The sequence below is a fragment of the Capsella rubella genome, unplaced genomic scaffold (genome assembly GCF_000375325.1).
Source record: "Capsella rubella cultivar Monte Gargano unplaced genomic scaffold, Caprub1_0 scaffold_3, whole genome shotgun sequence".
Classification (NCBI taxonomy): Eukaryota; Viridiplantae; Streptophyta; class Magnoliopsida; order Brassicales; family Brassicaceae; genus Capsella; species Capsella rubella.
The window spans coordinates 12405952-12418023 of NW_006238921.1; the positions used below are offsets into that span (position 1 = coordinate 12405952).

A 12072-nucleotide genomic window follows, 5' to 3' on the forward strand; every position below is an offset into this window, starting at 1 on the left:
ATATAAACCCAATTTAGATATAAAAGTGTTAGGCTTAAATTACAAACTAACAGGCCAAAAGACAATAAAATGTTGAACAAAATATATGAGTTTAGATTATTTGTTTGGCTTGATACAAAAATTAGAAAAATGCTGATGTGGACCGCTTTAGAGGGAGAGAGAACTCTCCCCTTATATATATAGATTTAAGTAAAAAAGAAAATTCCAAATGCGCTGACAGGGTGAAAACAAAACCCAATTTAAATATTTATTCTAGTAATTAACAACAATATATTTTTGATAAATTAATTTATAAAAGTTAGAAAGTTGTAGATGATCGATTGCAATAGAGAGAGCAATGGCAACTAACCGAGAAAAAAGCTGAATAATCTACTTGTTAATCATCTCCATCTTATAGATTAACAAGTAGATTAACAAGATGGAGATGATTAACAAGTCTAAGACACATACACAATAACGAAACATATTAACCGAAACAAATAAAACTAGACACTATTAGACTATGGTTTCGATTAACCGGTTTTACATAACCGGACAAATTAGATTAAACCATAAAGCTGCTATATAAAGCATGCTTAGATGTAACAAAAGAGAAATAACAGAATATTTTCATTGTCTTCTTCGTTTGATCTTTCTCATTCTATTATGGTATCAGAGCATTTTGAAATTGGACCATTGGTTCCACATCACACACAAATAAAAAATAGAACGAGATGTTATAAAAGAACAGAGGACAGATCTCATCCAGAAGAAACAAAAACAAAAAGAAAGATAAATGACAATCACCATCCCTATCTTCCACTCCTTGTCCCTTCTCAGTCTTATTCTGAATCTGAATTCCCTTCATAATCTGTTTCCTCCAATGGAGGATGGACTGACTTGAGTAATTCTAAATCGTTAACATTAAGATCTTCTACGTGGTTTACAAAGGTGCGAATGCTACAAGATGTCTTAAAAGCTTCACCAAAACCTTGGATCTCAACACGTTGAAGAGTCTTCCTTTCGGGATTGAAGTAGTAAACATAAAACGGTTGTTTGGGTGTATACTTGCGCACCGAAAACACTATTTCTCCCAAAACAGTCGCTCCAGCGAAGGAAACGTGACGACGGAAGAACTTATCATCGGTCCAAGTGTAGGCATATCTCGACCATTCTTGTTTCTCAACATCCTCTAGAACCCACACATGCAACTCATTAGTGGCATCAACTTCAAGATTTTCCTCCAAATACTTTTCAAGGTCCTTACTACCATTACAAATCTCGTAAACGTCTTCATCATCTTCCCAATAAATCACAGCTAATTTGCCCTTGTAGTTTATCAACCGACAAAACCTTTCTACTTCAATAAAAGTGAATTCCTCAGACCTAACATCAAAGCAAACTATCACATAATGCAACGTTACATCATCAGAACTAACATGTATAGAATCCGACGCGTCGCCTAAGTAATACAAAACCCCATTGATGCATACCCCATCACTCTTAACTTCATGTCGTAAGGAACAATTAATCTTTCTCCATCTCATATCTCCATATCCAAATGTAAGAATTCTATGACGACCTGGACCATATGGATAAGCCATGTACAATACCTTGTATTGCTTCTCAACCGGGTCAAACCCGAAAAAGCTATACGCCTTTCTGTAAGTATACCGTTCAGGTAAAATCTCATACCGTCCTGTGATGGGGTTACATATCAGAGCAGGTCTAGCTTGGCATCGATTACCATGGATATAGAACAATCCAGAAGCGTAGCCACATGAACAATGCCTTACGTTATAGTAATGATTGATCTTTAAACTGTCTGGAGAGAACCTCACGTGAAACTCCGCGGCTGCTACTACAAGACTCGTCGATGGTGATTGTTCATATGGATACTCAAGCTGAGGCAACGAGAAGAAGCTCCATACACCACAGCCAGCTTCTGCGTCTTCGTCCCCGTTTTCTATGATGGCGAATAAGAGACGTGGCTTAGCCGAGGACCTGGTCAAGAACAACTCCTTGAAATATAGACTACACAACATTGATGCCCATAGCTTCGACACGCAACGAAACCTAGTCACTGACTTTGAAGGCAGTCTCGACAATATCTCCAAGATGAGATCATTATTCGATATAAGAGATGATGAATTCATTGTACTTTGCCGAGCCAATTAAGAAATAGATAGTTTAAAAGTTAAAACCTAAGTTATATAATAAAGAGACTAAGTTTAGTCGGTTGACGAAATCAAAGATGGGCCAAGTTAACGTCCAATATTTAATTGCATGAACAAAAATTTTGTAGGTTTAAGATATTTTTCTTTTTATGATACTCTTGTTCAAATTTAATAAAAACTATGTTTTCCTTTTAGGAAAAGGACATGTGTAATTAAAATTTGCAAATTTACCATAAATAAAGATATATAAACATTAATTTTTATCATATATTCGAAATTTTTTATTTCGGCTCATTATTGTTTTGATTTTTTATTTATTTATGAACAGCCACACACAACATGCGTTAAATTATACAACATAAATCATAAGTAGATCTATACTAATAAATTCAACAAGTAATAAAAAAAATAAAGATCATAACCTGATTATTGTTATTGATGTTTTTTTTTTTTGGTGTTTTCACTTCCGAATATAACATTAGAGGTTCTTACCATTATTTTTAATATAAAATTTGCAAAATTTATAGTTAAGATCCTCAATAGGAGTGTTAAGTTTTTCTTCCTCCAATAATCCCACTTGAGGTTCTTAAGAATAAAATAAAGAATATATATATTTGAACACCAAAGAATATTTTTAAAATTAATAATATTTCAAATATAATTTATTTTGCTTAGATCTACTTTGTTTTTATTTTAAACATACTATGTTTTGTAAAATTTAAAATTGATTCTTGATTATTGCTAGGAAGGTATAGTTCTTATATAAAGCATCCAGAGGTTGTTCATGAAGTTCTTTGTAAAGAAAGATGATTGATCCATATACTTCATTCTGTGATAAATTGATCTCTGAAGCCAAAAATGTTTTTTGAAAGAGAAATTATGACTTTTATATTGCTCTTCTCACAAGCAGAGAAGCAGAGACAAAAAAAAACCAGTTAAACAATATAAACACACGAAATAGCTTAGTAGATTATTAGATTGAGCAAAGACAATACAACAACCAAAGCTTTAAGTATGTGAACTTAATTAGATTGAATCTCCAAGCATCCATTTCAATGACTGATGAACACTTAGATTTGAAATGAAACTTACTTTATTGAAATGAAAAGGATACTAGCGTACAAGAATAGATTATTAAGGTTGACAGAAAAAAAAAACAAAAAAAAGACATGCACATAAGCACATTGCTTTCACCTAACTCCAATCATTATTCTTTATCTTCTTCTCCTTGTCCCTTCTCATTCTGATTCTTCTTCTTCTTCTGAATCTGACTCTTCTTCAACTTCTGGCTCCACCAATGGAGGATGGACTGACTTGAGCAGCTCTAAATCGTTAACACTAATATCTTCCACATGGTTTACATAGGTGTATACACTACAAACGTCTTCACCAAAACCTTGGATCTCAACACGTTGGAGGGTCTCCCTTTCGGGATTGAAGTAGAAAACATAAAACGGTTCTTTAGGTGTATACTCGCTCATCGAAAACACTATTTCACCCGAAGCAGTAGCTCCCGCGATATAAACTTGACGACGACGGAAGAATATATCATCAGTCCAAGTGTAGGCATATTTCAACCATTCCTGTATCTCCATATCCTCTAAAACCCACACATGCAACCTATTAATGGCATCAGCCTCGACATGATGTAATCTTCTATAACCAAATGAAAGAGTGTCGACATCATCTTCGAAATAAACCACACCTAATTTGCCCTTATAGTTTATCAATCGACAAAACCTTTCTACCTCGAAAAAGGTGAATTTTTCAGACCTAACATCAAAGCAAACTATACTATAATCAAATTTTAAAGCATAATCATCATTATCCCAAGCAGACGTTTCAGCCAAGTAATACAAAACCCCATTGATGCATACACCTTCACTCGCGACTTCATATCGTAAGGGACATTTTATCGTTCTCCACTTCATATCTCCAGTTCCTACCGTAAGAATCTTATGATTGCGATCACAACCAGATAAGTAAGCCATGAACAATACCTTGAATTGCTTGTCAATCGGATCAAACACGAAAAAGCTATACGTCTTTCGGTAACGTTTCAGATGAGGTAAGAGTGTATACCCTCCTGTGTTAGGGTTGCATATCACACATTTATTGTCGTAACGACTACCATAAAAATAGACCAAACCAGAGTTGTAGCCATGTTGAAAATATCGTAGGTTACGAATATGATAGATCAACCTAGGGAACTTCAAATGAAACTCGGCGCCTGCAACAAGATTTGAAGACTTCTCGTATGGATTCAGAAGCTGAGGCAAAGAGAAGAAGCGCCACACACCTTTTGAGGTATCTTCACCGTATGAATCTTTTTCACCCTTTTCTACTATGGCCAATAAGAGACGCGGCTTAGCCAAGGATCTTGTCAAGAACAACTCCTTGAAATATGGACTACACAACATCGATGCCCATAGCTTCGACACGCAACGAAACTTAGCCACTGACTTTGAACGCAGTCTCGACAATATCTCGAGGATGAGATCATCATTAATCGATATGAGAGATGATGATTTCATTATGCTTTGCCGATCCAACGAAGAAATAGATAAGTTAAAACCTAATAAAGAGACCTAAACCTAGCTAGAGAAACAAAAGCTATATATATATATATAATAAAGAGACCTAGGTTTCCCTTTACATGTTCCGATTTGAGTCGGTTAAAGAAACGGGCAACGTTAACGACTTAACGTCCAAGTGAGCCGTCTGCTCGTTTAACAAGGCGGAAAGGACACCTCGTGTCGTTTTTATTTCCTCGTTGAAACTGTCTTGGCGTTTCAGGCTAGTACGTAAAACTTTGTATGTGTAGTATTATACTATTATTATTAAAATATGAAATTGAGGTAGGAGTTTTTTTTTATATAGTATATATAATACCATTTATCGTCAAATATGAAATTGGGATACGATATCACTAGTTGTATAGAACGATGGATTAGGCCCGCGGATATAAGAAAATATGTAAAAAAATTAATAGTAATTTAGATTTTGATTTGATATTTTAAATGATAATTTCTATATTAAAATCCAAATTTATATTTTATGCACTTTATCTTGAAGTAGAATTTAACACTATATTACATAATAATAAAAGTAGATTTTAGTTATATGCACTCAATCCTAATGGATAAAAATTTATAGTTTATATATCTTATTATATAAAGTGTGAACCCAGCTGAAAGTAAATAAACTTATAATTCATCTTCGTAAGGTTGACATATAAAAACCAAGAAACAAAATCTACCAACAAACATGGAAATTTCAAAATATCTCTTTTTAAATATCACATATTACAATTTTTTTTGTTTTGTTTCGTTTTAATACATTTGGGTGTGGTTTTCCGGTCATTATTACATATTTTAAGTATAATATATATATATATATATGTTCAATATTTTGCATTTATAATTTAAGATTAGTTTTCAAATGTATAATTTCATGAACAAAAATTTCGCAGCTAGTAAGGTATTATTCCTTTATACTAACTGTAATATTCTTGTTAAAATTTTAGATATAAATTTAAACTAAAAAATTAAAATAAATTAGATCTGTATTCTAACTCATTTTATTTTGAGTAAAAATCATATTTTAGTTTTAGAAAAAGAGAATTAACTAACTATATTCTTTTTATTCTTGAAAAGACGAATACATTAACTCCTCCCTCGTTTTAATTGGATAAATAACTACATTTTCTTTATAACTTAAAAGAACCACATTAAAGGTTTATGTGATATACATAAAAGAGAACATCTGATGTCACATACTCACATTGTACTTATATTTTTAGCTCTCTGACTTTAACCACTTTGACTGAATTTTCAAGAAGTTTGCTCATCACAGAGCAAAGAGAAAGAGAGTGTGAGAGAGGAAGTTGAAGGAAACAAAGCTTGTGTGTGAGTGTGACCTTGAAATCAGAAAAATGGCTAGGAACGGTGATTACCTTCGGTGCTTACAAGAACGCAAACATGAAGGATTCTTCAAGGCCGTTCAGAGTATAGATGTTGCTTCAGAAAACATGGTAACTATGTTTCTAAACTCTTCTTGTTCTTAAATTTGGCGAGTTCATGTTAGCTTTGTGTGGAAAGGTTGAAACTTTTGGTTCTCTGTAACATGGGTCTTGTCTTAAATGTTGAATCTTGTTAACTAAGTTAAGAAAGGTTGAAACTTTTGATTCTCTGTAACAATGGGGTCTTGTCTTAAAGGTTGAATCTTGTGAAAAGTGAAGTTAATTAGCCAAAAAGTAAAGAACAAGGAATCATGTGGATTGTGTAGCTGTTGTGCTCTGTTTGACTGTAACAATGGGTCTTGTCTTTTAAAAGTTGAATCTTGTTGGCTGTGTTTGGAAAGGTTGAAACTTTTAGTTCTTAACAATTGTTGATGTCTTAAAGGTTGAATCTTGTCTGCTAGTTTTAAAGGTGGAGTCTTTATAGTTGATAAGCTTTTGGGTTTCCAATAACTCATGATTCTTGTCTCTTTTGTTGCTTCCCTTAGTTCTCTGTCTAAGTTCGTGGATGTATCTTTCAAATGAGATCTGTCCTCTGTTCGTTACAAATGTCTTGTTAGGTTTTCATTTGTATGTAAATTTTGAAACTTTGGACTCAAATACTTGATGAGGTGTAGTAACAAGTTCACTGTTATTGAAAAAAAACATTCTTCAGTCTTATATATATCATCTCTTCATCTTATTTGTATAACCAAAGCGAGCACTTCCTCATGACTTCGTGAGAAGCTTCTCAGACAAAGAGCTCTCATGTAAGATGAAGATAAGAACACAATGGGGACGCTCTTGGGAAGTAGAAATTTCCAAAAACCCGAGATTTTACTTCATGGAGAAGTCTGGTTGGGACAAGTTTGTGAAGGACAATGCCTTGGGACACAGTGAGTTTCTTACATTCACTCACAATGGAAACATGTGTTTCACTGTTAACATCTTCAAACAAAACGGCAAGGAGATGCTCCAACCTTCACATTCCAGAGCATTCTTGGCTTCTTCAAGTAAAAAGATTTAATTTGCTTTTCCGGTTATGAAACAGTGAACTGGATAAAGACACTGATTCTTTTACTTTTGATGCTGAAACAGGTCGGGTTAAAACAGAACAAAGAAGAGGTAGTGTCTACAATGATTTCAAGAAAGAAGAAGTATTGTCTCCTGAGTTAAGTAATCGTTCCCCAACAACAGTAGTTGAATCAAATGGAGGAGAAAGTTACAAAAGAAAGCTCAGCTTTGGGAAGAAGAAAGCTGAGGAAACTCAAAACTCGAAGAGGACTGAGAAAGTAGTAAGGGCGAGGAGAGATTCTGCGGGAGCCTCTTCGTCTTCGGTTTCAGAATTCACCATCTTATTCAAGAAAGCAAATCAGATATTCCAGGTAAAGATAAGACAAACCAAGAACGTCTAAAACAGAATCAATGTATTATGAATCAAAATATTTATCTTTGTGTGTGTGTGTTTTCAGAGGATCCCGGTTTCATTTGCAAAGGATCATATGCCGGAAGAGAAGACAATGTTCAAGATTCATCACCAAGATGGGAAGAAATCTTGGAATGTGATATATCTAATGAAGTTTAGATCTTTCTCTGGTGGATGGCGCTCTGTGGTTAAAGAGTATCCTCTTGATCCTGGGGATACCTGCAAATTCACACTTATCGAACCAAACGAGTTGCTTCTCGTTGTCTTCAAACCCTAAGAGAAGACTCAATGATGATGATGGGTGTGAGGGGTTAGCATCTTCGAGTAAAGGAACCTTTGTGTTTAATAGTCTTGTCTAGTCCTGGGCGTTCGGATATTCGGTTCGGTTTCGGTTCGGTATGATTAGGTTTCGGATACTTTCGGACTTGACTATAAGATCCATTCGTTTTTTTTGGAATTTCGGTTCGGTTTCGGTTCGGTACCTTTCGGTTTCGGTTCGGTCTCGGATCTTGAACAAAAAAATTGATCTAGTGATCTAATATTTTTGGATTATTTTTGGTGTGGTTTTAATCGAAAAAGTTCGGATATGTGCTGATATTTCAGAAATTTTTGGATTATTTTGGATATTTTTGAATATTTTCTTTTAAGCATGTATTGAACTTGTCTAATGTATGTAATGTATGATGGTAACTTTTATTGGCAAGATTTGGCTGGAGACATATCTGGCGGCCCATTTGGACGTTAAACAAGCCCATTAGTATTTCTTTCTTACCGACTAAATCCGGGAATATAAAAAAAATGGTACAGTAGGTAGGTTTCTTCTCTAGGTCTTTAATAGTTAGTTTTTATCATCTCTCTTACTTCGTTCGAACGCAAATCATGAGGTCATCATGTCCCATATCATCGACTAATGATCTCATCTTGGAGATATTGTCGAGACTTCCTTCAAAGTCAGTGGCGAGGTTTCGTTGCATGTCGAAGCTATGGACATCAATGTTGAGTAGTCAATATTTAAAGGAGCTGTTCTTGACCAGCTCCTCGGCTAAACCGCGCATCTTATTCGCCATAGTAGAAAGAGATGTGTGGAGCTTCTTCTCTTTGCCTCATTTTGAGAGTCCATATAGCAATCTTCGTCCACGACTCTAGTAGCAGCCGCTGAACTTAATGCGAAGTTATCAGGAGGTCCATTGATCAGGCAATGTTTTTTATGTGACTAAACCTCTGGCTTGATCTATTTCAAGGATAGACCGATGATATGTAACCCCATTACAGGACGGTATGCGATGTTACCTAATAGGTATACTGACAGAAATGCTTATAGCTTTTTTGGGTTTGACAAGAAACATAAGGCATTATCAATGGTTTATCCGAGTGGTCGTGTTCATAGTAAAATTCTTACATTTGGAGATGAATATATGAAGTGGAGAAAGGTAAAATGTTCCTTAGCACATTATATCGAAAGCGAAGGGATATGCATCAATGGAGTTTTGTACTATTTAGGTGACTCGAACATTTATATCAATGGTAATCATGTTGTAACGTTAGTTATAGTTTGCTTTGATCTTAGGTCTGAGAAATTCACCTTTATTAACGTAGAAAGCTTTGTAAATTGATAAACTACAAAGGCAGATTAGCGATGATTTATTGGGAGGATTACGCCCTTGATGTGTTGCATTTGTTGATTCTAGAGGATGTTGAGAAACAGGAATGGTCAAAACATGCCTACACTTTGAGGGATGATAGTTTCTTTTGTCGTCATCACGTTTCCATCATTGGAGCAACCATTTCGGGTGAAATTGTGTTTTCGACGCGGGAGTATTCAGCCAAACATAAGTTTTATGTTTTCTACTTCAATCCGCGAAAAGACACTATCCAACGTGTTGAGATCCGAGGTTTTGGTGAAGAGATTAAGAAACGTTGTAGAGTTCGCACCTTTGTGAACCACGTAGAAAATCTTGATGTTAACGATTTTAAACTACTCAAGTCATTCCATCCTCCATTGGTGGAGCCAAAATATATAGGACCATCAGATTCAGAATCAGACTGAGAAGGGACAAGGAGAAGAAGATAAAGACAAATGATTGGAGTTAGGTGAAAGCATTGGGTATGTCATTGAAACCAATGCTTGAAGTATTTATAATTTGTTTCCAATTGTTGAGGATTCGTTGTTCTCCTTGTTGAATCAAAGATCTTGTACAACTTCTTCAGTTTTAATATTTTAACTATTTGATCTTGCTATTAACTAGTATCCGACAGTGTTTTTGAATGAATTTGAATTCGGCGTATTTAGTATTTTAGGCAATGCAAACATAATATAGCTATATTATGTTCCTCATTTGTTCCTGCTTTGCTCTGTTTGCATTGTGCAAATGAGTATACTTGAAAGATTATGATTATGTATTTGATGTAACCACAATAACCTAAATCATTGAGGCAAGTGGTGTTGGAGCAATATCACTAGCAGATTGTAATCTTGTTCTCCATAAACAAACCATGCATATCAGAAGCTTGTAATTTGGTAGATTCATCACATCGGTGAATTGTACTAGTAGAAAAGAAACTTACAATACCTTTTTTACTTTGATTCTTCTATGTTTCCTATATTATTCGGCTTCCAGTTAATTTTTTTATATGTTTGCAAATATGTAGCTTTATACTTGTGAAGTTTTATCGACTCACCCTACTTAAAAATTCACCAATAAATCGATTTATCAAGGTTTACATACGTTAAAATTAGAACGATTGATTGACAATGTCGTGATTATGTTAATTACAAATTCTAGCTAGGACACCAAAGTTTGTTTCAAATTTCAAATTGGGAAAATTTCTAATAAAAACGTGACTTACTTAATATTTGCCAGAAAAATACATGAATTTGTTTCGTTGCCAAAAGATTATGTAAATTAATTTATAGATAATAAAAAAACGAGAACTATTCCGATTTTCCAATGTCCCATATATCATGGTTATGATTTTCAACGAAACTAATACAATAGTAAACATTATTACTATTACAATCTTGTGAAAAAGTTTCATCCTTGTAGTAGGTATAATCATAACAATATCTTTTGATATTTTAGCATTATTTTCAATATTTGTTTTCTCATAATTAATCTTTTGTTATGATTAAAAACTTAGAAAAACGAAAAATAGACAAACAATGTTTACGATTGTGTTTGTTTTGTTGAAAATCGTGACAATGATATATACGTGGGAAACTGAAAAATCGGGATAGTGCGTATATGTTTTATCATATATAAATTAGTTTGCATCTTTTTCTAGCAGCAAAAAATTTCATGTATTTTTCTCGTAAATATTATAAATCTCTTTTTTTGGAATATACATTAGTAACTTTTTTTGTTTGTGTAATTTTCAAAAATAGTAATTGTAATTCTTGTATTTTTATGATTTTTAATGTATTGTATAGTTTTTCTTTAATATAATTTTTTCTTACAAGTGTTAAAATATTATTGATAAACTTAACATGTCTCGCAGTAAAATGAGTTACTAACTATACAAACAACGTACTTCTACTTGTAGCGCAAAACATTTATCACCGGCTGGAAAAGAGATAATGTTGAAGTCAGTCGCTTTGTCAATGCCTGTATATTGGATGTCTTGCTTCAAATTACCGCTTGGTATTATAACGGAAATAGAATCGGTTCTTCAGAAGTTTTGGTGGGAAAAAGGTCATCAGAATCGTGGTATATCTTGGATAGCTTGGAAGCGTCTTCAATATGCTAAGAAAGATGGTGGGTTGGGTTTCAAAGATTTGGAGAAGTTCAATGACGCTTTACTTGCGAAACAAGCTTGGCGAATCATTAAACAACCTGAATCTCTTTTTGCTCGTGTCATGAAAGCTATGTACTTCCGAGATTGTCCAATTTTGGAGGCGAAAAAAAGATTAAAACAATCATACGGATGGGCATCGATTCTTGCAGGCTTGGAAGTAATTAAAAAAGGAACTCGTTTCACAGTCGGCAATGTTGAACATATACATATTAATAAAGATAATGTTTCTCTAACTCATCCTCCTAGACCGGTTTTTAGTATTGATCCAGGCACAGAGGTTCATTTAGGTGATTTAATCTCGACAACGGGAGGATATCGACATTGGGATACAACAAAGATTTTAGAAACAATAAGACCAGAAGATCATTTTATTTTACAGGATATTTACCTTTCTCAACAAGCAACTCCAGATGGTCTTGCTTGGCATTATAACAACACGGGTGAATATTCTGTGCGATCTGGGTATTGTCTTTGCATGAATGATCCAAATACTATAATTAATCAACCGCCCCTCCCTCACGGTTCCACTTGCTTAAAGAATAAAATCTGGAAACTCTTCCCAAAATTAAACATTTTTTGTGGCGTTACATCACCAAATCCTTAGCCACAATTACACGATTAAATTCTAGGGGAATGAACATTGATCCAGTTTGTCCACGGTGTTTTCGGGCTGATGAAACTATAAATCATATTTTTTTTAC

At 34.1% G+C, this 12072-nt stretch overlaps 3 protein-coding genes and 1 pseudogene across 3 annotated transcripts; 2 read left to right on the forward strand and 2 right to left on the reverse strand.

Moving 5' to 3' along the window:
• Positions 1 to 821: 821 nt before the first annotated feature.
• LOC17891272 (F-box protein At2g16450) lies at positions 822 to 2135 on the reverse strand. The gene has a single exon (XM_006299809.1). It carries the CDS (start codon positions 2133 to 2135, stop codon positions 822 to 824), a length of 1314 nt encoding a protein of 437 aa, XP_006299871.1.
• Positions 2136 to 3394: 1259 nt separating this feature from the next.
• LOC17890676 (F-box protein At2g23160) lies at positions 3395 to 4690 on the reverse strand. The gene is made up of 2 exons (XM_023786160.1): positions 4492 to 4690; positions 3395 to 4455 (listed from the first exon to the last, which is right to left on the reverse strand). The coding sequence occupies exons 1-2, from the start codon at positions 4688 to 4690 to the stop codon at positions 3395 to 3397; spliced, it is 1260 nt and encodes a 419-aa protein (XP_023641928.1).
• Positions 4691 to 6090: 1400 nt separating this feature from the next.
• LOC17891901 (B3 domain-containing protein At2g16210) lies at positions 6091 to 8069 on the forward strand. The gene is made up of 4 exons (XM_006299277.2): positions 6091 to 6189; positions 6872 to 7166; positions 7252 to 7538; positions 7626 to 8069. Exons 1-4 carry the CDS (start codon positions 6091 to 6093, stop codon positions 7854 to 7856), a joined length of 912 nt encoding a protein of 303 aa, XP_006299339.1. The 3' UTR covers positions 7857 to 8069.
• Positions 8070 to 8458: 389 nt separating this feature from the next.
• LOC17893033 lies at positions 8459 to 9626 on the forward strand (annotated as a pseudogene).
• The last annotated feature ends 2446 nt before the right edge of the window (positions 9627 to 12072 follow it).

What these genes read in the sequence shown, in the direction of transcription:
- LOC17891272 (XM_006299809.1), bottom strand. Translation starts at nt 2,135, where the DNA reads ATGAATTCATCATCTCTTATATCGAATAATGATCTCATCTTGGAGATA.
- LOC17890676 (XM_023786160.1), bottom strand. Translation starts at nt 4,690, where the DNA reads ATGAAATCATCATCTCTCATATCGATTAATGATGATCTCATCCTCGAG. An exon ending in ATTGGCCATAGTAGAAAAGG is followed by an intron (nt 4,456 to 4,491) that starts GTGAAAAAGATT and finishes ATACCTCAAAAG; the next exon opens with GTGTGTGGCGCTTCTTCTCT.
- LOC17891901 (XM_006299277.2), top strand. Translation starts at nt 6,091, where the DNA reads ATGGCTAGGAACGGTGATTACCTTCGGTGCTTACAAGAACGCAAACAT. An exon ending in ATGTTGCTTCAGAAAACATG is followed by an intron (nt 6,190 to 6,871) that starts GTAACTATGTTT and finishes GTATAACCAAAG; the next exon opens with CGAGCACTTCCTCATGACTT. An exon ending in AAGCAAATCAGATATTCCAG is followed by an intron (nt 7,539 to 7,625) that starts GTAAAGATAAGA and finishes GTGTGTTTTCAG; the next exon opens with AGGATCCCGGTTTCATTTGC.